The sequence below is a fragment of the Oncorhynchus nerka genome, linkage group LG17, assembly GCF_034236695.1.
Source record: "Oncorhynchus nerka isolate Pitt River linkage group LG17, Oner_Uvic_2.0, whole genome shotgun sequence".
Taxonomy (NCBI): domain Eukaryota; kingdom Metazoa; phylum Chordata; class Actinopteri; order Salmoniformes; family Salmonidae; genus Oncorhynchus; species Oncorhynchus nerka.
In genome coordinates, this window is record NC_088412.1 from 39607721 (window position 1) to 39629200 (window position 21480).

Here is a 21480-nt window from a genome sequence, read left to right on the forward strand (position 1 = left end):
CTTTTTTTCCGACAGCTTTTGTCCACCTCACTATCTCACCTTAAAAAATACCATGGGTATTGATGAGTACATACCTAAGGGACAGACACCCCAAATGTTTCTCATTAGTGATCAGGAGAAAACTAGTTCTAAACAATACGCACAGTCACCAGACTTATGCATTCACAAATTAAAAAGACAAGGGCACTATATAAGGGGGACGAAAAGGAACGACAGCCAAAAAGCAGGAGAGGAAGGACAAGAAGATAAGGAGAGAAGAGAAAATAAAGAAAGATGGCTCGCCGATCCCAGGGTACCAAACTCCACTTAGCAGGTGAGATGAAACGTGTGTGTTTAGTCTGTGTGTGAGAGTTATTGATGGAGGCAAGTTGACTAAAGCCAAACCTCTCTCTCTCTCCTCTAGTTCTGTGTCTAGTTGTGTCCTGTCATGCCATTGGCCTTAGTGACCTAATGGAGAGAGCTTCCCAGCGATCAGACAAGCTTCACTCACTCAGCACTTCCCTCAACAAGGACCTGGTCAGTAACAACCATCCCAGCTAGCACATTTGGTTGCTTGGAAGTTGTGGGAATGTCTGTTTTTGGTTTCACATTGGTTGTGGGAACGAAGCCATGCGTTTCCTGATTGGTAAAACTGAGCGTTTTTTAAACGTTCTGAGAACAGAAGTGAAAATGTTGCCTGTTCTGGGAATGTTTATCTTTAGTTTGCAGGGAGGTTCTGAGAATATTTTACTCTGGTTTATTGAAAGTTTTCCTGGGAGGTTTTATTAAAGCTCTAAGAATGGAAATGATATGTTATTTGGAGGTTTTTAAATAACTTCCTTAACTTTCACTGAATATTTCAATAACACTTTCAGATTATTTTGGGTAAACCTTTTTGAACTCTTAAGCACAGATGGGACACATGGAAATCCATTTCCTTTGGCATTCATCATGCAACATTTTTTATTTAAGGCATCAGTGCGGTTCAAACCTATAATCTTCAGTCCTCTATCCATGGAATTAGTCCACTGCGCCACCAGGATGGAGCTAATATGCCATGTTTTTTTTTACACGTACAAAAGATGTTAATTTTTGTCTTTTCAAACCGAATCCATTTCTAAAGGAAACAAGCACTCATTAGTGCATGCGGCCAACCCACCTGAACATGATTTTAAATAGAACCCTGAGGAAACCTGTAGGAAACATTATGCTGAAGAACTGAAATAAACGTTCTCTGAACTATTTGAGAATATTCTCAATGCCAAACCAGTTGAAGAATGATAGAACATTACAAAAAGTTTTATTAAATGTAACCACGTTGGAACTTTTAGGAGACTTTCTGTTCCATAAATGTGCTGAGAATGTTCCAAAGCCAAACAACTATCCTGTACCATTCCCAGAAAGTTGTAGGATGGTTTATAACCATAGGACAACCATGCATGTGTACGTTGGTCTGTGTGTGTATGTGTATCTGTGTGTATACCTGGTCTGTTTGTGTTCAAGATGTATGTATTGTTCGTTAAATGAATATGTTCAGAGTATTATGTGTCAGAGTATGTTCAATTTGAGTTAACCTTATTATAACCGCTTTTGTGCTGTTCCACCTCTCTCTCTCTCAGGACTCTCACTTCCCACCAATTGGACGAGTGATGATGCCACGTCCATCTATGTGTCACACCTCCTCACTCCAGATACCCAAGGACAAGGAGCAAGCGCTTAGAGTATCGGTCAGTAAAGCTCTGTGCTCTCCTCACTCATCTCTCTATTAGTTATAATCTCTCCCCCTTCTCTCTTTTCCCAGTCTACCTGCGTGAGCACTTCATTGATCAAATCTACAGCCCTGTCCTGCAACAACCTCTAGCCCTTAGGCACAGATCTGAGAGGATTGGAGAGCTGTGAGCAATTCGCATCCAGCAGTCTTAGATTAGTGGAGTCTTGGAGATGAAGGAAAGAAGACAAGGAGAGGAAGCCTCCTAACTCAGATGTACCATTCCTCTCCTCTCTCTCTGGGTTTGTCTCCTCCCTGTGGTATATATACACGTTAGTATTTACCCAGTTCTAAAAAAGCAGTGCATTTAACAACCTGCACAAGAGTTCCTTGACTAAACCCCCAATCCCTACTCCTACTCCCCTTTCGTCAAGCCTGATTAAGACCTTTGGGTTGGAGCGTTGCACTCAGTAAAACAGCAGGAGCATTCGATTGACCTTTCCTTCATGACTTTACCCATTGTGTTCCTCAGGAGAATGAGCTGATCTCCCTGGCTCGCTCCCTCCTGCTGGCCTGGAATGATCCCCTGCTGCTGCTCTCCTCTGAGGCGCCCACTCTGCCACACCCCTCCAATGGTGACATCAGCAGTAAGATCAGGGAACTGCAGGACTACTCCAAGAGCCTAGGAGACGGACTGGACATACTGGTCAACAAGGTGGGTCACTGATGCTGTTAATCTGTGTGTGTGTGTTTTCATGTGAAGCATTCCAGACTGTACATGTACTAGTGGTTTTAGTTCAACAATTGAACACTGTGTTCAAGGTGACAACCTTTTTGCACTATCTTCTGCTTTAAAAAAAAAATGTCTCTCTCTCTCTCTATAGATGGGCCCCTCCTCCCAGTACATTTCTTCAATCCCCTTCAAGGGTGGAGACCTCGGCAATGACAAGACCTCCCGCCTCATCAACTTCCACTTCCTTATGTCCTGCTTCCGCAGGGACTCCCACAAAATCGACAGTTTCCTCAAGGTCCTTCGATGCCGGGCTACCAAAATGCGACCAGAAACATGTTAGGAGAAAATGTCAGACATTTTGGTTCGGGATTGTTCTATTTTCAAACTGATACAGAGCCAAAATGGGGTAACCGTTTGAAGGAGAATTCAGGGGATTGGTTGTTATTAAGTTAGATTTTGCGACATCATGACTAATGCTCTCTGTCATCAACATTACCTGTAGACTATTCATAGACTATAAATTAAATTCAACACCTGTCATCTGAACCACATTTTACCAGTGTAATATACAACTCAAGAGGTTGTATTATTGTTTATGTTCTGTAATGTATTTCATCAACAATATTCAACCTAATATTGGCACTTATAATCATTGAATAATCATCTTCAATGATTTATTTGGATAACACAAAGCATTCCTCCAAGTCATTCTTAGTAGATACAGAGGGCTATGTTGATAGTTGACCAATGACCATCATAATAACGTTTGAACATTAGAATACGATTTCTCAAGTCACTTATACTATACACAATGTACTGTTTCACTAAATACCAAATAAAATCTTTATTGCATTATAAAACATGAATACTTGCAGTCCAACCAGTAGATCACATCAAAATGTGAAACCGGGTTCAAACTTTCTGCAGGCACTGTGTGTACACAATTACATTGTTATTACTGTACGGTAACATACTGTAGGTACTGTATATATATATATATATATATATATATATATATATATATATATATATATATATATACATATATACGTATACATATATATATATATATACGTATACATATATACATATATATATATATATACGTATACATATATACATATATACATATATACATATATATACATACATATAAATAAAGATATACATATATATATATACATATATACATATATATATATATATATATACATATATACATATATATATATATATATATATGTATGTGTATATATATATATGTGTATATATATATATATATATATATATATACTGCTCAACACAATGTAACTCCAAGTCAATCACACTTCTGTGAAATCAAACTGTCCACTTAGGAAGCAACACTGATTGGCAATACATTTCACATGCTGTTGTGCAAATGGAATAGACAACAGGTGGAAATTATAGGCAATTAGTAAGACACCCCCAATAAAGGAGTGGTGACCACAGACCACTTCTCAGTTCCTATGCTTCCTGGCTGATGTTTTGGTCACTTTTGAATGCTGGCGGTGCTTTCACTCTAGTGGTAGCATGAGACGGAGTCTTACAACCCACACAAGTGGCTCAGGTAGGGCAGCTCATCCAGGATGGCACATCAATGCGAGCTGTGGCAAGAAGGTTTGCTGTGTCTGTCAGCGTAGTGTCCAGAGCATGGAGGCGCTACCAGGAAACAGGCCAGTACATCAGGAGATTTGGAGGAGGCCAACAACCCAGCAGCAGGACCGCTACCTCCGCCTTTGTGCAAGGAGGAGCAGGAGGAGCACTGCCAGAGCCCTGCAAAAGTACCTCCAGCAGGCCACAAATGTGCAATTGTCTGCTCAAACGGTCAGAAACAGACTCCATGAGGGTGGTATGAGGGCCCGACGTCCACAGGTGGGGGTTGTGCTTACAGCCCAACACCGTGCAGGACGTTTGGCATTTGCCAAGAGAACACCAAGATTGGCATATTCGCCACTGGCGCCCTGTGCTCTTCACAGATGAAAGCAGGTTCACACTGAGCACGTGACAGACGTGATAGAGTCTGGAGACGCCGTGGAGAAAGTTCTGCTGCCTGCAACATCCTCCAGCATGACCAGTTTGGTGGTGGGTCAGTCATGGTGTGGGGTGGCATTTCTTTGGGGGGGCCGCTCAGCCCTCCATGTACCCGCCAGAGGTAGCCTGACTGCCATTAGGTACCGAGATGAGATCCTCAGACCCCTTGCACCATATGCTGGTGCGGTTGACCCTGGGTTCCTCCTAATGCAAGACAATGCTAGACCTCATGTGGCTGGAGTGTGTCAGAAGTTCCTGCAAGAGGAATGCATTGATGCTATGGACTGGCCCACCCGTTCCCCAGAACTGAATTCAATTGAGCACATCTGGGACATCATGTCTCGCTCCACGTCACGTTGCACCACAGACTGTCCAGGAGTTGGTGGATGCTTTAATACAGGTCTGGGAGGAGATCCCTCAGGAGACCATCCACCACCTCATCAGGAGCATGCCCAGGCATTGTAGGGAGGTCATACAGGCACGTGGAGGCCACACACACTACTGAGCCTCATTTTGACTTGTTTTAAGGACATTACATCAAAGTTGGATCAGCCTGTAGTGTGGTTTTCCACTTTAATTTTGAGTGTGACTCCAAATCCAGACCTCCATGGGTTGATCATTTGATTTCCATTGATAATTTTTGTGTGATTTTGTTTTCAGCAAATTCAACTATGTAAGAAAAAAGTATTTAATAAGAATATTTCATTCATTCAGATCTAGGATGTGTTATTTTAGTGTTCACTTTATTTTTTTGAGCAGTATATATATATGACATAGACTGACCATATATATATATATATATATATATATATATATATATATATATATATATATAGAGAGAGAGAGAGAGAGAGAGAGAGAGAGGGCCATGCGCAAGCAGACTTTCAAAACACACAGACCCTCAGGGGCTCTCTCCGTGAGAGCAATGCAACAGCTGGGTGAAAACCTGACTCCTCTCCTGGTCGCTCTGTAAACCGACACCTGCTAGACATATTTAACAGCTCTGCTCTAGTCAAGAAGGGGATGAAGCAAAATCAGAGCGCAACCAAGCAGCCTACCGTGTCACTGCGAGTTGACATGTCAGACTATGAAGTGTCAGTGCAGCAGCTCAATGATCTGTGTGCCAACGTTGACGGTTACTACAGCATGCCAACACACCATGTCGACGAGGTGTTCCCCAGGATATATGTTGGAAATGCGTGAGTTTCATTTGCTTGAGTTAATGTGTCAATGAAATGTTCATTCTAAACTTTATAGACAGGTATAAGGCTATTCGATCAACTTTGGTCTTAGCACACTTATCTGAAGCTAAATATGAGGTAGCAGTATTATGATATTAAAATGGAGTATAGTCTAAGTGCATCCATTGGCCTCAGTCATATACACTGATTGTACAAAACATTAGGAACACCTGCTCTTTCCATGACATAGACTGACCAGGTTAATCCAGATGAAGGCTATGATCCCTTATTGATGTCACTTGTTAAATCCAAAAATAATGATTTTTAAGCCTCGAGACAATTGAGACATTGATTGTGTATATGTTCCATTCAGAGGGTGAATGGGCAAGACAAAAGATTGAGTTACCTTTGAACGGGTAATGGTAGTAGGTGCCAGGCGCAGCGGTTTGTGTGTCAAGAACTGCAACGCTGCTGGGTTTTTCCCGCTTGACAGTTTCCCGTGTGTATCAAGAATGGTCCACCACCCAAATGACATACTGTATAGCCAACTTGACACCACAGTGGGAAGCATTGGAGTAAACATGGGTCAGCATCCCTGTGGAACACTTTTGACACCTTACCCCAACCAATTGAGAATGTTCTGAGGGCAAAAGGTGGAGCAACTCAATATTAGAAAGGTGTTCCTAATGTTTTGTACACTCAGTGTAGTTACATCTGATAGCCAATAGGACTGAAGCAGCCTATCACTTGTTTTCATTTTATTTGTTTGCTTTTATCATCCTGATTTTTAAATTAAACATTTATTGACAAAAGCCATACTGAAACAAAACTGATTACAGTGGGGCAAAAAAGTATTTAGTCAGCCACCAATTGTGTAAGTTCTCCCACTTAAAAATATGAGAGAGGCCTGTAATCACATTGTAGGATTTTTAATGAATTTATTTGCAAATTATGGTGGAAAATAAGTATTTGCTCAATAACAAAAGTTTATCTCAATACTTTGTTATATAGCCTTTGTTGGCAATGACAGAGGTCAAACGTTTTCTGTAAGTCTTCACAAGGTTTTCACACACTGTTGCTGGTATTTTGACCCATTCCTCCATGCAGATCTCCTCTAGAGCAGTGATGTTTTGGGGCTGTTTGCTGGGCAACACGGACTTTCAACTCCCTCCAAAGATTTTCTATGGGGTTGAGATCTGGAGACTGGCTAGGCCACTCCAGGACCTTGAAATGCTTCTTACGAAGCCACTCCTTCGTTGCCCGGGCGGTGTGTTTGGGATCATTGTCATGCTGAAAGACCCAGCCACGTTTCATCTTCAATGCCCTTGCTTACATATTTTTCTTCGCATATCTTTTAAAACATTTTGCTAAACCTCAACTTCTAAATGCTCTCCTGCAACCCGCCTCACCCAATGTATTTATATTTACTTCGGATTCGGAACCCCTCAACTGAAGCTAGCCAGCTAACTACCAGCTATCAGTCAACAAACCATTGCTAGCGGTCTTCAGCTAACCGGTCATCAGCTAACCTTTAGCTCGGAAAGCTCTCGCCAGTTCGAACAACGCGACTCTAACCAGAACATAACGGACCTATTATTTTTTTAGCCCCGGATTCCCAACCGATTCCCACCGCAAACGGAACATTTTCAGCTGGATCTTCACAACTAGCGAACTAGCTAACCGCAACCCCGGATGATTACTCCTGGCTAGTGTTTCCACCCACTTAGCTTGAAGCTAGCCCGGCCAGAGCTCCTGTGCTACCACCGAAGCATACACCTGGGTTACAATATCCGGACCCACGACCGGTCTATCGATGTCACCGCATGAAGAGGCATGAACAGACTCACCCCATCGCGACATCCCCCAAAGGCTAACTTTCTAGCCCTTGCTATCTCCTTGCTTGCTAATTCGGCCTGCTAACTGCTAGCTTGTTTAACCCCGGCCCGCTAACTGCTACCTTGTCTAGCCCCGGCCCCATAACTGTTAGCTTGTTAGCACAGGCCTGCTAACCGTCTGAATCGCCGCGTCCCAACCACTCACTGGACCCATATTTACTTTCAATCTCTTTTCGATTTTTAATTAGTTTATACCTTCCGGTAACCTGCCTCACCCAATGTGATACGGAATCGCTATTATTTTAAATTTTTAGAACACACTCAAGAACCTCCAGAAGCTAACCAGCTAACTAGCTACAAGCTATTTAGTCATTGTTAGCCACTGCTAGCGGCTTTTACCTTTTACATTCTGCACAGCCAGCCAGTTTTTTTAACCTGGATAATACTCGCCAGTCTAGCTTCCCTGCCCCATCCACCGCTGCCCCCTGGACACTGATCACTTGGCTACATAGCTGATGCATGCTGGACTGTCCATTAATCACGGTAATCCATTCTGCTTGTTTATGTTTATCTGTCGGCCCCAGCCGCACTCAGGCTCTGTGTGTAGTTAATCCGACCCTCCCTGCCTAGTCAACGCCATTTTACCTGCTGTTGTTGTGCTAGCTAATTAGCTGTTGTCTCACCTACTGTTTTAGCTACTGTTTTAGCTAGCTCTCCCAATTCAACACCTGTGATTACTGTATGCCTCGCTGTATGTCTCTCTCAAATGTCAATATGCCTTGTATACTGTTGTTCAGGTTAGTTATCATTGTTTTAGTTTGCAATGGAGCCCCTAGTTCCACTCTTCATACCCCTGATACCTCTTTTGTCCCACCTCCCACACATGCGGTGACCTCACCCATTACAACCAGCATCACCCAGTGCCTGGGCTTACCTCCGCTGTACCCGCACCCCACCATACCCCTGTCTGCGCATTATGCCCTGAATATATTCTACCATGCCCAGAAATCTGCTCCTTTTATTATCTGTCCCCAACGCTCTAGGCGACCAGTTTTGATAGCCTCATTCTACTCCTCCTCTGTTCCGCGGGTGATGTGGAGGTAAACCCAGGCCCTGCATGTCCCCAGGCACCCTCATTTGTTGACTTCTGTGATCGAAAAAGCCTTGGTTTCATGCATGTCAACATCAGAAGCCTCCTCCCTAAGTTTGTTTTACTCACTGCTTTAGCACACTCTGCTAACCCTGATGTCCTTGCCGTGTCTGAATCCTGGCTCAGGAAGGCCACCAAAAATTCTGAGATTTCCATACCAAACTACAACATTTTCCGTCAAGATAGAACTGCCAAAGGGGGAGGAGTTGCAGTCTACTGCAGAGATAGCCTGCAAAGTAATGTCATACTTTCCAGGTCCATACCCAAACAGTTCGAACTACTAATTTTGAAAATTACTCTCTCCAGAAATAAGTCTCTCACTGTTGCCGCCTGCTTACCGACCCCCCTCAGCTCCCAGCTTTGCCCTGGACACCATTTGTGAATTGATCGCCCCCCATCTAGCTTCAGAGTTTGTTCTGTTAGGTGACCTAAACTGGGATATGCTTAACACCCCGGCAGTCCTACAATCTAAGCTAGATGCCCTCAATCTCACACAAATCATCAAGGAACCCACCAGGTCCAACCCTAAATCTGTAAACAAGGGCACCCTCATAGACGTCATCCTGACCAACTGGCCCTCCAAATACACCTCCGCTGTCTTCAACCAGGATCTCAGCGATCACTGCCTCATTGCCTGTATCCGCTACGGAGCTGCAATCAAACGACCACCCCTCATCACTGTCAAACGCTCCCTAAAACACTTCTGTGAGCAGGCCTTTCTAATCGACATGGCCCGGGTATCCTGGAAGGACATTGACCTCATCCCGTCAGTTGAGGATGCCTGGTCATTCTTTAAAAGTAACTTCCTCACCATTTTAGATAAGCATGCTCTGTTCAAAAAATTTAGAACTAAGAACAGATATAGCCCTTGGTTCACTCCAGACCTGACTGCCCTCGACCAGTACAAAAACATCCTGTGGCGGACTGCAATAGCATCGAATACTCCCTGCGATATGAAACTGTTCAGGGAAGTCAGGAACCAATACACGCAGTCAGTCAGGAAAGCAAAGGCCAGCTTCTTCAGGCAGAAATTTGCACCCTGTAAGCTCCAACTCCAAAAAGTTCTGGGACACTGTGAAGTCCATGGAGAACAAGAGCACCTCCTCCCAGTTGCCCACTGCACTGAGGCTAGGTAACACGGTCACCACCGATAAACCATAAACCATGATTATCAAAAACTTCAACAAGCTTTTCTCAACGGCTGGCCATGCCTTCCGCCTGGCTACTCCAACCTCGGCCAACAGCTCCGCCCCCCCCCGCAGCTACTCGCCCAAGCCTCTCCAGGTTCTCCTTTACCCAAATCCAGATAGCAGATGTTCTGAAGAGCTGCAAAACCTGGACCCGTACAAATCAGCTGGGCTTGACAATCTGGACCCTCTATTTCTGAAACTATCCGCCGCCATTGTCGCAACCCCTATTACCAGCCTGTTCAACCTCTCTTTCATATCGTCTGAGATCCCCAAGGATTGGAAAGCTGCCGCAGTCATCCCCCTCTTCAAAGGGGGAGACACCCTGGACCCAAACTGTTACAGACCTATATCCATCCTGCCCTGCCTATCTAAGGTCTTCGAAAGCCAAGTCAACAAACAGGTCACTGACCATCTCGAATCCCACCGTACCTTCTCCGCTGTGCAATCTGTTTTCCGAGCCGGTCACGGGTGCACCTCAGCCACGCTCAAGGTACTAAACGATATCATAACCGCCATCGATAAAAGACAGTACTGTGCAGCCGTCTTCATCGACCTTGCCAAGGCTTTCGACTCTGTCAATCACCATATTCTTATCGGCAGACTCAGTAGCCTCGGTTTTTCGGATGACTGCCTTGCCTGGTTCACCAACTACGTTGCAGACAGAGTTCAGTGTGTCAAATCGGAGGGCATGCTGTCCGGTCCTCTGGCAGTCTCTATGGGAGTGCCACAGGGTTCAAACCTCGGGCCGACTCTTTTCTCTGTATATATCAATGATGTTCTTGCTCTTGCTGCGGGCGATTCCCTGATCCACCTCTACGCAGACGACACCATTCTATATACTTCCGGCCCATCCTTGGACACTGTGCTATCTAACCTCCAAACGAGCTTCGATGCCATACCGTGGCCTCCAACTGCTCTTAAACGCTAGTAAAACCAAATGCATGCATTTCAACCATTCGCTGCCTGCACCCGCATGCGTGACCAGCATCACCACCCTGGATGGTTCTGACCTTGAATATGTGGACATCTATAAGTACCTATGTGTCTGGCTAGACTGTAAACTCTCCTTCCAGACTCATATCAAACATCTCCAATCGAAAATCAAATCTAGAGTCGGCTTTCTATTCCGCAACAAAGCCTCCTTCACTCACGCCGCCAAACTTACCCTAGTAAAACTAACTATCCTACCGATCCTCGACTTCGGCGATGTCATCTACAAAATTGCTTCCAACACTCTACTCAGCAAACTCGATGCAGTTTATCACAGTGCCATCTGTTTTGTCACCAAAGCACCTTATACCACCCACCACTGCGACCTGTATGCTCTAGTCGGCTGGCCCTCGCTACATATTCGTCGCCAGACCCACTGGCTCCAGGTCATCTACAAGTCCATGCTAGGTAAAGCTCCGCCTTATCTCAGTTCACTGGTCACGATGGCAACACCCATCCATAGCACGCGCTCCAGCAGGTGTATCTCACTGATCATCCCTAAAGCCAACACCTCATTTGGCCGCCTTTCGTTCCAGTTCTCTGCTGCCTGTGACTGGAACGAATTGCAGAAATCGCTGAAGTTGGAGACTTTTATCTCCCTCACCAACTTCAAACACCTGCTATCTGAGCAGCTAACCGATCGCTGCAGCTGTACATAGTCTATCGGTAAATAGCCCACCCATTTTTACCTACCTCATCCCCATACTGTTTTTATTTATTTACTTTTCTGCTCTTTTGCACACCAATATCTCTACCTGTACATGACCATCTGATAATTTATCACTCCAGTGTTAATCTGCAAAATTGTAATTATTCGCCTACCTCCTCATGCCTTTTGCACACAATGTATATAGACTCCCCTTTTTTTCTACTGTGTTACTGACTTGTTAATAATTGTTTACTCCATGTGTAACTCTGTGTTGTCTGTTCACACTGCTATGCTTTATCTTGGCCAGGTCGCAGTTGCAAATGAGAACTTGTTCTCAACTAGCCTACCTGGTTAAATAAAGGTGAAATAAAATAAAAAAACATGGGTTTCATTCTTCTTCATTCATTCTTTCCTTTACACGGATCAGTCGTCCTGGTCCCTTTGCAGAAAAACAGCCCCAAAGCATGATGTTTCTACCCCCATGCTTCACAGTAGGTATGGTGTTCTTTGGATGCAACTCAGCATTCTTTGTCCTCCTTTGTTACTTTGGTCCCAGCTCTCTGCAGGTCATTCACTAGGTCCCCCCGTGTGGTTCTGGGATTTTTGCTCACCGTTCTTGTGATCATTTTGACCCCACTGGGTGAGATTTTGCGTGGAGCCCCAGATCGAGGGAGATTATCAGTGGTCTTCTATGTCTTCCATTTCCTAATAATTGCTCCCACAGTTGATCTTCAAACCAAGCTGCTTAACTATTGCAGATTCAGTCTTCCCAGCCTGGTGCAGATCTATAATTTTGTTTCTGGTGTCCTTTGACAGCTCTTTAGTCTTGGCCATAGTGGGGTTTGGAGTGTGACTGTTTGAGGTTGTGGACAGGACTGATAACAAGTTCAAACAGGTGCCATTAATACAGATAACGAGTGGAGGACAGAGGAACCTCTTAAAGAAGAAGTTACAGGTCTGTGAGAGCCAGAAATATTGCTTGTTTGTAGGTGACCAAATACTTGTTTTCCACCACAATTGTCAAATAAATTCATTAAAAATCCTACAATGTCATTTTCTGGATTTTTTTTTTCTAATTTTGTCTGTCATAGTTGAAATGTACCTATGATGAAAATTACAGGCCTCTTATCTTTTTTAAGTGGGAGAACTTGCATAATTGGTGGCTGACTAAATACTTTTTTGCCCCACTGTATATAACAGTATAGCTTCCGTCCCTCACCTCACCCCTACCTGGGCTCGAACCAGGGACTCTCTGTACACACCAACAACAGCCACACTCGAAGCATCGATACCCATCGCTCCACAAAAGCTGCGGCCCTTGCAGAGCAAGGGGAACAACTACTTCAAGGTCTCAAAGCGAGTGATGTCCCTAACTGAAACGTTAGTAGCGTTTTCACTGGCAACAACGTCGCCTATTGCACAAACCCACCGTCGCTGGACCAGACAGGACTGGATAAAAGTGCTCTTCACTGACGAGTCGCGGTTTTGTCTCACCAGGGGTGATGATCGGATTCGCGTTTATCGTTGAAGGAATGAGCGTTACACCGAGGCCTGTACTCTGGAGCAGGATCGATTTGGAGGTGGAGGGTCCGTCATGGTCTGGGGCATTGTGTCACAGCATCATCGGACTGAGCTTGTTGTCATTGCAGGCCGTCTCAACGCTGTGCGTTACAGGGAAGACATCCTCCTCCCTCATGTGGTACCCTTCCTGCAGGCTCATCCTGACATGACCCTCCAGCATGACAATACCACCAGCCATACAGCTCATTCTGTGCGTGATTTCAGGAATGTCAGTGTTTGCCAGTGTTTGCCATGGCCAGCGAAGAGCCCGGAATTCAATTCTATTGAGCACGTCTTGGACCTGTTGGATCGAAGGGTGAGGGCTAGGGCCATTCCCCCCTGAAATGTCCGGGAACTTGCAGGTGTCTTGGTGTAAGAGCGGGTAAAATCTCACAGCAGGAACTGGCAAATCTGGTGCAGTCCATGAGGAGGAGATGCACTGCAGTACTTAATGCAGCTGGTGGCCACACCAGTACTGATTGTTACTTTTGATTTTGACCTCCCTTTGTTCAGGGACACATTATTCAATTTCTGTTAGTCACAGGTCTGTGGAACTTGTTCAGTTTATGTCTCAGTTGTTGAATCTTATTTCATACAAATATTTAAACTTGTTAAGTTTGCTGAAAATAAATGCAGTTGACAGTGAGAGGACGTTTCTTTTTTTGCTGAGTTTAGAAATGGCAAATTCAACAATGAGTGGTTTGGAAGGAATCAGTGGCTAACTGCAAACTAGCCTGCTGAGCAATCACTAGCCTGCTATTCAGTGGAGTGGGTGTGTGGTCCAAGTCTGGGTTTAAGGGTCTCTTTTCCAAGCTTAAAAATATAAACATTCAACATTGGCCATGCTGTCAATCCAGACTTTTGCCGCGTTCAAAACAGCTGGAAACTCGGAACTTGGAAATCAGACTTCAGTGAGTTCAAGACAACTGGGAACTCTGGGGAAAAAAAGAAAACTCAGACTGGGAAAATACGTTTTGAACAGTCATCCAACTGGGAATTCCATGTCGGGAACTCTGGCCTCATTTTAGAGCTCTGACCTGAAGATCAATGACATTATGATCTGACCTTGTCCCCCCCCCCTCAGAGTTCCCAGTTGTCTTGAAAGCACCATAAATCCAGAGAATGACAGATTTTGAAAACAAAGTTTGATGACAAAATGTTCCCATGACAGACCATTGCGCCACCTTCCTCTTCAAGTGAGCCCAGCACAACAACGTGATCCAAAATGGTCGTGTGCTGCTGCATAAATGATGTAATATGCCAGGGAGATATGTATACTGTATATGTATACTGTAGCTAAGAAAGTAATGCTGTGTATGTTGTGTAGTAAGCTGTTAGCTGTTGGTGGTGCACATGAAGCCTATAGCCTGTTCTAGAGAAATGTAATCATCAAATATAAATATATAAATAATATAAATATAAATAATAGCTTTCATTGTCTGCTTATATGCCCCCTTTATTTGTCATACGGTTCTGACTTGGTGTACAGGGAGAATACTGTAAGAACGGCCTATGTTCTGAATTCTGTCGCTGTATATTTCAAAAGTGCTGAACAAATAGTTATTAACAACATCCGTTCTAGCTCGCTCATTAATGTCTTAATCAAAATTACAGACCGCCTCTTATCTGCTCGCCGTCCCCTTATGCCATAATTTGTACATCTCAATTGTCAGTAGACACCACATTTCTCTAAGTATGTTAGCCATATTAGCAATGTTTTTTTAAAGGCAGTAAATGTGGCTGAATTAACTGTTTTGCTGCCAGACAAGGCTCCGCTGATAGCCAGGTGTGGCGGTGGTACGGATTCACTCCATGTTGCTGAAAATAAATATTTTCTCTTGGGCTTTATGAAGGCCTTTGAGGGTACCGTTTGCCACCTTTTCTGGCATGCACCAAAATTCTTATTTTTGAAAGTTTGCCCCACCAAGATTTACATGCTAAAATGGACACTGGTAATGGCACAGCTAATAACACACCCCTGTACAACTTTATACCACTACACATGTACAATGCCTTAAGAAAGTATTCCTTCCCCTGACATTTACATATTTTATGTTATTTTGTGTGATTTTTTAAAATAGATTCAATTTAGATTTTTGGTCACTATAATTCACACAATAACCCATAATATCAAAGAAGAATTATGTTTTTTGAAAAAAAGGATACAATTTAATAAAAAACTGAAAAGCTGAAATAAGTAATAACATAAATTGTATAGACTCACTCTGTGTGCAATAATATTGTGTTTAGCATCATCTTTGAAGTAGTACTTCATCTCTGTAACCCACACACAATTATCTGTAATGTATTTCAGTCGGGGCAGTGAATCTCAAACACATATTCAACCAAAAATACCAGGGAGATTTTCCAATGCCTTGCAAAGAAGGTTGATGGAGGATGGGTAAATTAAAAAAGAACATTGAATAATATTCCCTTGAGCATGGTGAAGTTATTAATTACACTTTGGATGGTGTATTAATACACCCAGTCACTAGAAAAATACAGGTGTCCTTCCTAACTTAGTTGCCGGGGAGGAAGGAAACTGCTCAGGGATTTCACCTTGAGGCCAATGATAAAACAGTTACAGAGTTCAATATCTGTGATAGAAAACTGAAGATGCATCAACAACATTTTAGTCACCACACAATACTAACCTAATTGACAGAGTGAAAATAAGGAAGCCTGTACAGAATAAAAGTATTCTAAAACATGCATCCTGTTTGCAACAAGGCACTAAAGTAATACTGCAAAAAATGTGACAAAGCAATTGAATACAAAATTGTTATGTTTGGGGCAAATCTAATACAACACATTACTGAGTACCACTCTCCATATTTTGAAGCATAGTGGTGGCTGCATCATGTCATGGGTATGCTTGTAATCATTAAGGAATTTTTCAGGATAACAAGAAACGGAACGGAGCTAAGTACAGGCAAAATCCTAGAGGAAAAGCTGGTTCAGTCTGCTTTCCACCAGACACTGGGATATTAATTCACCTTTCAGCTGGACAACAACATAAAACACAAGGCCAAATCTTCACTGGACTTGCTTACCAAGAAGACAGTGGATGTTCCTGAGTGGGCGAGTTGAATTTTGACTTAAATCTAGACCTGAAAGTGGTTGTCGAGCAATGATCAACAACCAATTTGTCAGAGTTTGAAGAATTACAAAAATAATATAATGGGCAAATGTTGCACAATCCAGGTGTGGAAAGTTCTTAGAGACTCATCCAGAAAGACTTACAGCTGTAATGGTTGCCAAGGGTGATCTACAAAGTGTTGACTCAGGGGAGTGCATACTTATGTAAATGAGATATTTCTGTATTTCATTTCAAATAAATTAGCAAACATTTAGAATCATGTTTCACTTTGTCATTATGGGGTATTCTGTATAGATGGGTGAAAAAAAATATTTAAGCCATTTTGAATTCAGGATGTAACAACAAAATGTGAAATAAGTCAAGGGGTATGAATACATTCTGAAGGCATTGTATATGCCTGTATATAGTACCACACTAGCTTTGTAATGGTTATGACACCTACAGCACTTTGTTTTTTAGTATTGTGGCCATGAACACGATGCGTCTGAAGAAGCTAGGCATCACCCACATTCTGAATGCAGCGGAAGGCAACTCCTTCATGCACGTTAACACCAATGCGGAGTTCTACGCTGGCACAGGCATCACTTACCACGGCATGGGCGCCAGTGACACAGACCACTTTGACCTCAGCATCTACTTCGAGGAGGGGGCGAACTTCATCGAGAAGGCCTTGGCACACAATGATGGGAAGGGTAAGATAAAACCTTTCTGAGACAAGGGAAAATGCACACCTGAGTTAGAGAGGTGCAGGCCGATGGAGCAAAACACTTAGAGCAATAGTTAGCCACCTCTTTTTCTTTTAAGGCAAAACAAATATGGGAAGAGTAAGGTAACAGTTAATTGTTTTGGTGTGAGCCTCTGCATGAGATCAGTGGAATATAATACATCACAGTACATGACCTCATCGCGCTAAGATTATGAAAATGGTCCTCTGTGGTCTAATGGAATGACTCAGTTTCAACACAGTCACACCAGGGATGGATGCAGAGTTGACTTCAGAAGAATCAATTCTATTTTAATAGATTTTTGGTATCGTGCATGTAGAAACTGGAAATTTGAGTTGAATTCAAATGCAGAATTGTCTCAATTTAGAAATATTAAATGAAATACATTGACGCAACATTTTATCCCAGTATTTTATGTCATATTTTATCCTTATTTGTTGCAATATTGTGTCCCGTTCTCTCTGACCTAAAACTCTTCTCCATGTCCCTCAGGTAAAGTGTACGTTCACTGCAGAGAGGGCTACAGCCGCTCCCCAACACTGGTCATCGCCTACCTGATGCTGCGCCACAGGATGGACATTCGGTCCGCCCTGTCCATGGTACGACAGAAGAGAGAGATCGGCCCTAACGATGGCTTCCTGCGCCAGCTGTGTCGCCTCAACGAAACTCTGACGGCCGAAGGAAAGTTCTGGAACCAATGACGGTTTTCTTCCCCCTGTACTCGTACCTTACAAGTATGTACAGATAAACAGCCACGTGAAAGAGTGTAGGTATTCAGGACACCTGGAAAGTATGTACCTGTAAATGTACACAGATACGCACATTCACTGACTGCCATCCTTGACTTGTAGGCTGGCTCAAGCATGGCTTGTCCTTTGATTTAAATTCAGAAAGACACTGTATTCAAGTGAAAGGGAATACTTAGTCAGTTGTAAAACTGAATGCATTCAACTGAAATGTGTATTCTGCATTTAACCCAACCCCTCTCAATCAGGGAGGAACCCTCACACTCAGGAACAATCCCTACAACTCCCCCTCTGGCTCTCCATCCAATTCCTTCCTTCCTTCACACTGCCAGTCTTTTCTAGCCTCTGTGCTGTGGAGCTTGCATCTACTCGTCAAGGTGATTTCCAGAGAACCATTGAATGGTTATGTTATCAGGTTTACTTTTCCTCCTGCTCCATTTGAGTGTCTAAATAAGAAATAGTTCTCATTTTGCTGTAGCATGTTTTTTTTTGCACATTTATGAGAAACTATCATGGTTTACATATGGCCCACAGTCTAACTGAGATCATGGTATATTCTTACACACACACACGACATGAGGACTAAACTAAGGCCCCTGACCAATCGTTTGTATGACATGCAGTCCTCCCAATCCCATCTGTCTATAATATTATTTCACATCTTCCCACTGCTGGTAACACAGATCATGTGACACACCAAAATAACGTATATTCTAAAGTATATTCGATTACTTTTTAGTTAGTAGAGATTTATGTAGTATTGATATGGTTAACCTACAGTACCAGTCAAAAGTTTGGACTCACCTGCTCATTCAAGGCTTTTTCTTTATATGTTCTATTTTCTACATTGTAGAATACTAGTGAAGAGATCAAAACTATGAAATAACAAATATAAAATCATAGTAACCAAAAAAAGTGTTAAACAAATAAAAAATATAGTTTATCTTTGAGATTTTTCAAAGTAACCACCCTTTGCCTAATAAAGGTAAAAAAAAATTGCCTTGATGACAGATTTGCACACTCTTGGCATTCTCTCAACCAGCTTCACCTGGAATGCTTTTCCAACAGTCTTGAAGGAGTTCCCACATATGCTGAGCACTTGCTGGCTGCATTTTCTTCACTCTGCGGTCCAACTCATCTCAAACCATATCAATTGGGTTGAGGTCAGGTGATTGTGGAGGCCAGGTCATTTGATGCAGCACTAGATCACTCTCCTTCTTGGTCAAATAGCTCTTACACAGCCTGGAGGTATGTTGGGTCATTGCCTGGAGGTATGTTGGGTCAAACAAATTATAGTCCCACCTAAACACAAACCAGATGGTATGGCATACCGCTGCAGAATGCTGGTTAAGTGTGCCTTAAATTGTAAATAAATCACTGACAGTGTCACACCTCCTCCTCCATGCTTCACGGTGGGAACCACACATGCAGAGATCATCTGTTCACCTACTCTGCGTCCCACAAAGACATGGAAGTTGGAACCAAAAATCTCAAATTTGGACTTGTCTAATGTCCATTGCTAGTGTTTCTTGGCCCAAGCAAGTCTCTTCTTATTATTGGTGTCCTTTAGTAGTGGTTTCTTTGCAGCCTGATTCACACAGTCTCCTCTGAACAGTTGATGTTGAGATGTGTCTGTTACTTGAACTCTGTGAAGCATTTATCTGGTCTGCAATTTCTGAGGCTGGTAAACTCTACTGAACTTATCCTCTGAAGCAGAGGTAACTCTGGGTCTTCCAAACTGTTATTTAGCTGTTTTTTTAAAGAAGAAACCACTAGTACAGATAGTATTTCTTATTTAGTTTTGTCGTTATTTCTTCTAATTGTATTTCTTCAGTGAATACCAGGTATACTGACACTATTGAAAAAGTTGTGTAGAGATTCTGCTATTGACCAGCAGGGGGATTGAGTCCATTATAACCTTTATGTGAGCAGCAATATATCAGGCTGGACAACATTTGGTGTTCTCTGTCTGTATCAACTGGTCTGGGGCTGGCTCTGCTGATATTCCTGTAATGCCTGCATACCGTTAGGAATGGGGTAGGATGGCCTGTATTCACAAAACGTCTCAGAGTAGGACTGCTGATCTAGGATCAGTTTAGCCTTTTAGATAAGAATAATACAAATTATTACTTGAAAGTGGGAACTGATCCTAGATCAGCTCGCTTACTCTGAGACACTGAATACGAGCAAAACAGCTCCACTGTCTCTCTACAGGTAGGCCATCTATCTGATGCTGTCTGGTCCAAACGAGTATGACATTGTTGCCGCCCATAGCATTGAAGGCAAGGGAAGTCAGCGAGCATTTAGCAACCTTTGATAAAAAGAGTATGAAAACATTTGCCAATAAGTGTTGAGCTAAACTGAGCAAGTTCAAAGGTGAATGGTCATGGCGCACCAACAAAAAAGTGTCAAGGGAAATCAGCTTGGAATTTTGCATCACTGCAATCAAATCCCATTGAGAGCATACGTAATTGACAGAAAAACGTGAATTGTTGCATCTCGTTGTGTTGTCCTTCAGTGGCTAGCTAGCAGAAATGGTCCCTTTCCTAAAATAGCCATGGATGGAGATAGGGATTTGGACTTGTGGTTTTACTTAATTCTCCATACTGGCCAATGATTATAATGGCAATTCTGATCCAACCATTAATTCATACATCGTTGAGCCCCTAGCCTGAGAGGATGAAAGTTCAATATGTAGCTAGATGTAGAAGGTCAATGTTAACGACTAACGTTGCACATGAATGGAAGTTAGGATAGCGAGCAAGCATTTTAGCCAGGTAGCCTAGGACAACAAAAAATACTATTATGTACTGTATGCCAGAAAGAGTGATAGATAGTTTTGAGGCCGTTTCGCCAACATGAAAGAGAGGAGGATGCCATTGGTGGTTCTCTACAAGTAGGGTGAGTCAACATGTTTTTCTACTTGCGCACACACACGCACAGCTAACCTTGTGGGGACACACAATTCAGTCCCATTCAAAATCCTATTTTCCCTAACCCAAAAACCTAACCTCAACCCTAACCCTAGCTTATTACCCTAAAATTAACCCTAGCTCCTAACATCAATTCTAATCTTAACCCTAAAACCCATTAGAAATAGCATTTGACCTTGTGGGGGACTAACAAAATGTCCCCAGTTGGTCAAATGTTTGTTTGTTTACTATTCTTGTGGGGATGGCTGGTCCCCACAAGAATAGTTAAACATAGCCATGTTGATTGGAATAAATTGTTTTTGGTATCTTTTAGTTGTCACTGTATTAGACTAAGCAGAGGTGATTTGATGATGCTGAAATGTTGAAGTTGAAATGGTGCTGGAATAGTGGAGGCAGATCCTGTTTTCTTTGTGACTTGCGGTAACTCTCTGTAGTTCTAAATCAATTTGTTTAGTGGTCTGAAAATGTCAGAAACATTGACTTGCTTGACCATGCTATAGGTCATGTAACTAACTGTCTGTTACTGTACCTGCAACATGCTTTGTGGACTTCACTGGACAGAGGTTGCTATCTGGCTTTGTGATAAAACAAAGATGTGTTTGAATTAATTCTGCCACTGTGTCTTCTTATTGTCTCTGCCTTTAGGCCTACAGTATATATCACGGTTGCAAGGCATATTAATTAACAGGTTATAGAGCAAACAACACAATAATTACAACACATAGGTTGTGATATTGCCCAGCTTCCCCAGTGACTTTACCTACTGGTTATGTAACACTGTTTTGCATGAGTGTGTGTGTAGAGGGGGTTGGGCGGTAATTATTGAATATACTATATGACGCGTGGACGGCAGGCTACTTACATTCACAGAGTGAAGAAACTCATGCTTGAATTAACCTGTGCCCAGGCACGTGCTCAAACATTGTATTGATGACATGGACACTTCACA

At 42.8% G+C, this 21480-nt stretch overlaps 2 protein-coding genes across 2 annotated transcripts; both read left to right on the forward strand.

The window, feature by feature from the left end:
- Nucleotides 1–273: 273 nt before the first annotated feature.
- Nucleotides 274–3217, forward strand: LOC115145511 (prolactin-2). Its single transcript, XM_029687042.2, has 5 exons — nt 274–313; nt 404–516; nt 1599–1706; nt 2220–2402; nt 2572–3217. The coding sequence occupies exons 1-5, from the start codon at nt 274–276 to the stop codon at nt 2758–2760; spliced, it is 633 nt and encodes a 210-aa protein (XP_029542902.1). The 3' UTR covers nt 2761–3217.
- Nucleotides 3218–5431: 2214 nt separating this feature from the next.
- Nucleotides 5432–18040, forward strand: LOC115145209 (dual specificity protein phosphatase 3-like). Its single transcript, XM_029686587.1, has 3 exons — nt 5432–5671; nt 16587–16819; nt 17345–18040. Exons 1-3 carry the CDS (start codon nt 5496–5498, stop codon nt 17551–17553), a joined length of 618 nt encoding a protein of 205 aa, XP_029542447.1. The 5' UTR covers nt 5432–5495; the 3' UTR covers nt 17554–18040.
- The last annotated feature ends 3440 nt before the right edge of the window (nt 18041–21480 follow it).

Excerpts from the sequence above, each read along its gene's own strand:
- LOC115145511 (XM_029687042.2), top strand. The coding sequence starts at position 274 with ATGGCTCGCCGATCCCAGGGTACCAAACTCCACTTAGCAG. Across the intron at positions 517-1,598 it reads CTTCCCTCAACAAGGACCTG|GACTCTCACTTCCCACCAAT; the intron begins GTCAGTAACAAC and ends TCTCTCTCTCAG. Across the intron at positions 1,707-2,219 it reads AGCAAGCGCTTAGAGTATCG|GAGAATGAGCTGATCTCCCT; the intron begins GTCAGTAAAGCT and ends TGTGTTCCTCAG.
- LOC115145209 (XM_029686587.1), top strand. The coding sequence starts at position 5,496 with ATGAAGCAAAATCAGAGCGCAACCAAGCAGCCTACCGTGTCACTGCGA. Across the intron at positions 5,672-16,586 it reads AGGATATATGTTGGAAATGC|TATTGTGGCCATGAACACGA; the intron begins GTGAGTTTCATT and ends TTTGTTTTTTAG. Across the intron at positions 16,820-17,344 it reads GGCACACAATGATGGGAAGG|GTAAAGTGTACGTTCACTGC; the intron begins GTAAGATAAAAC and ends CATGTCCCTCAG.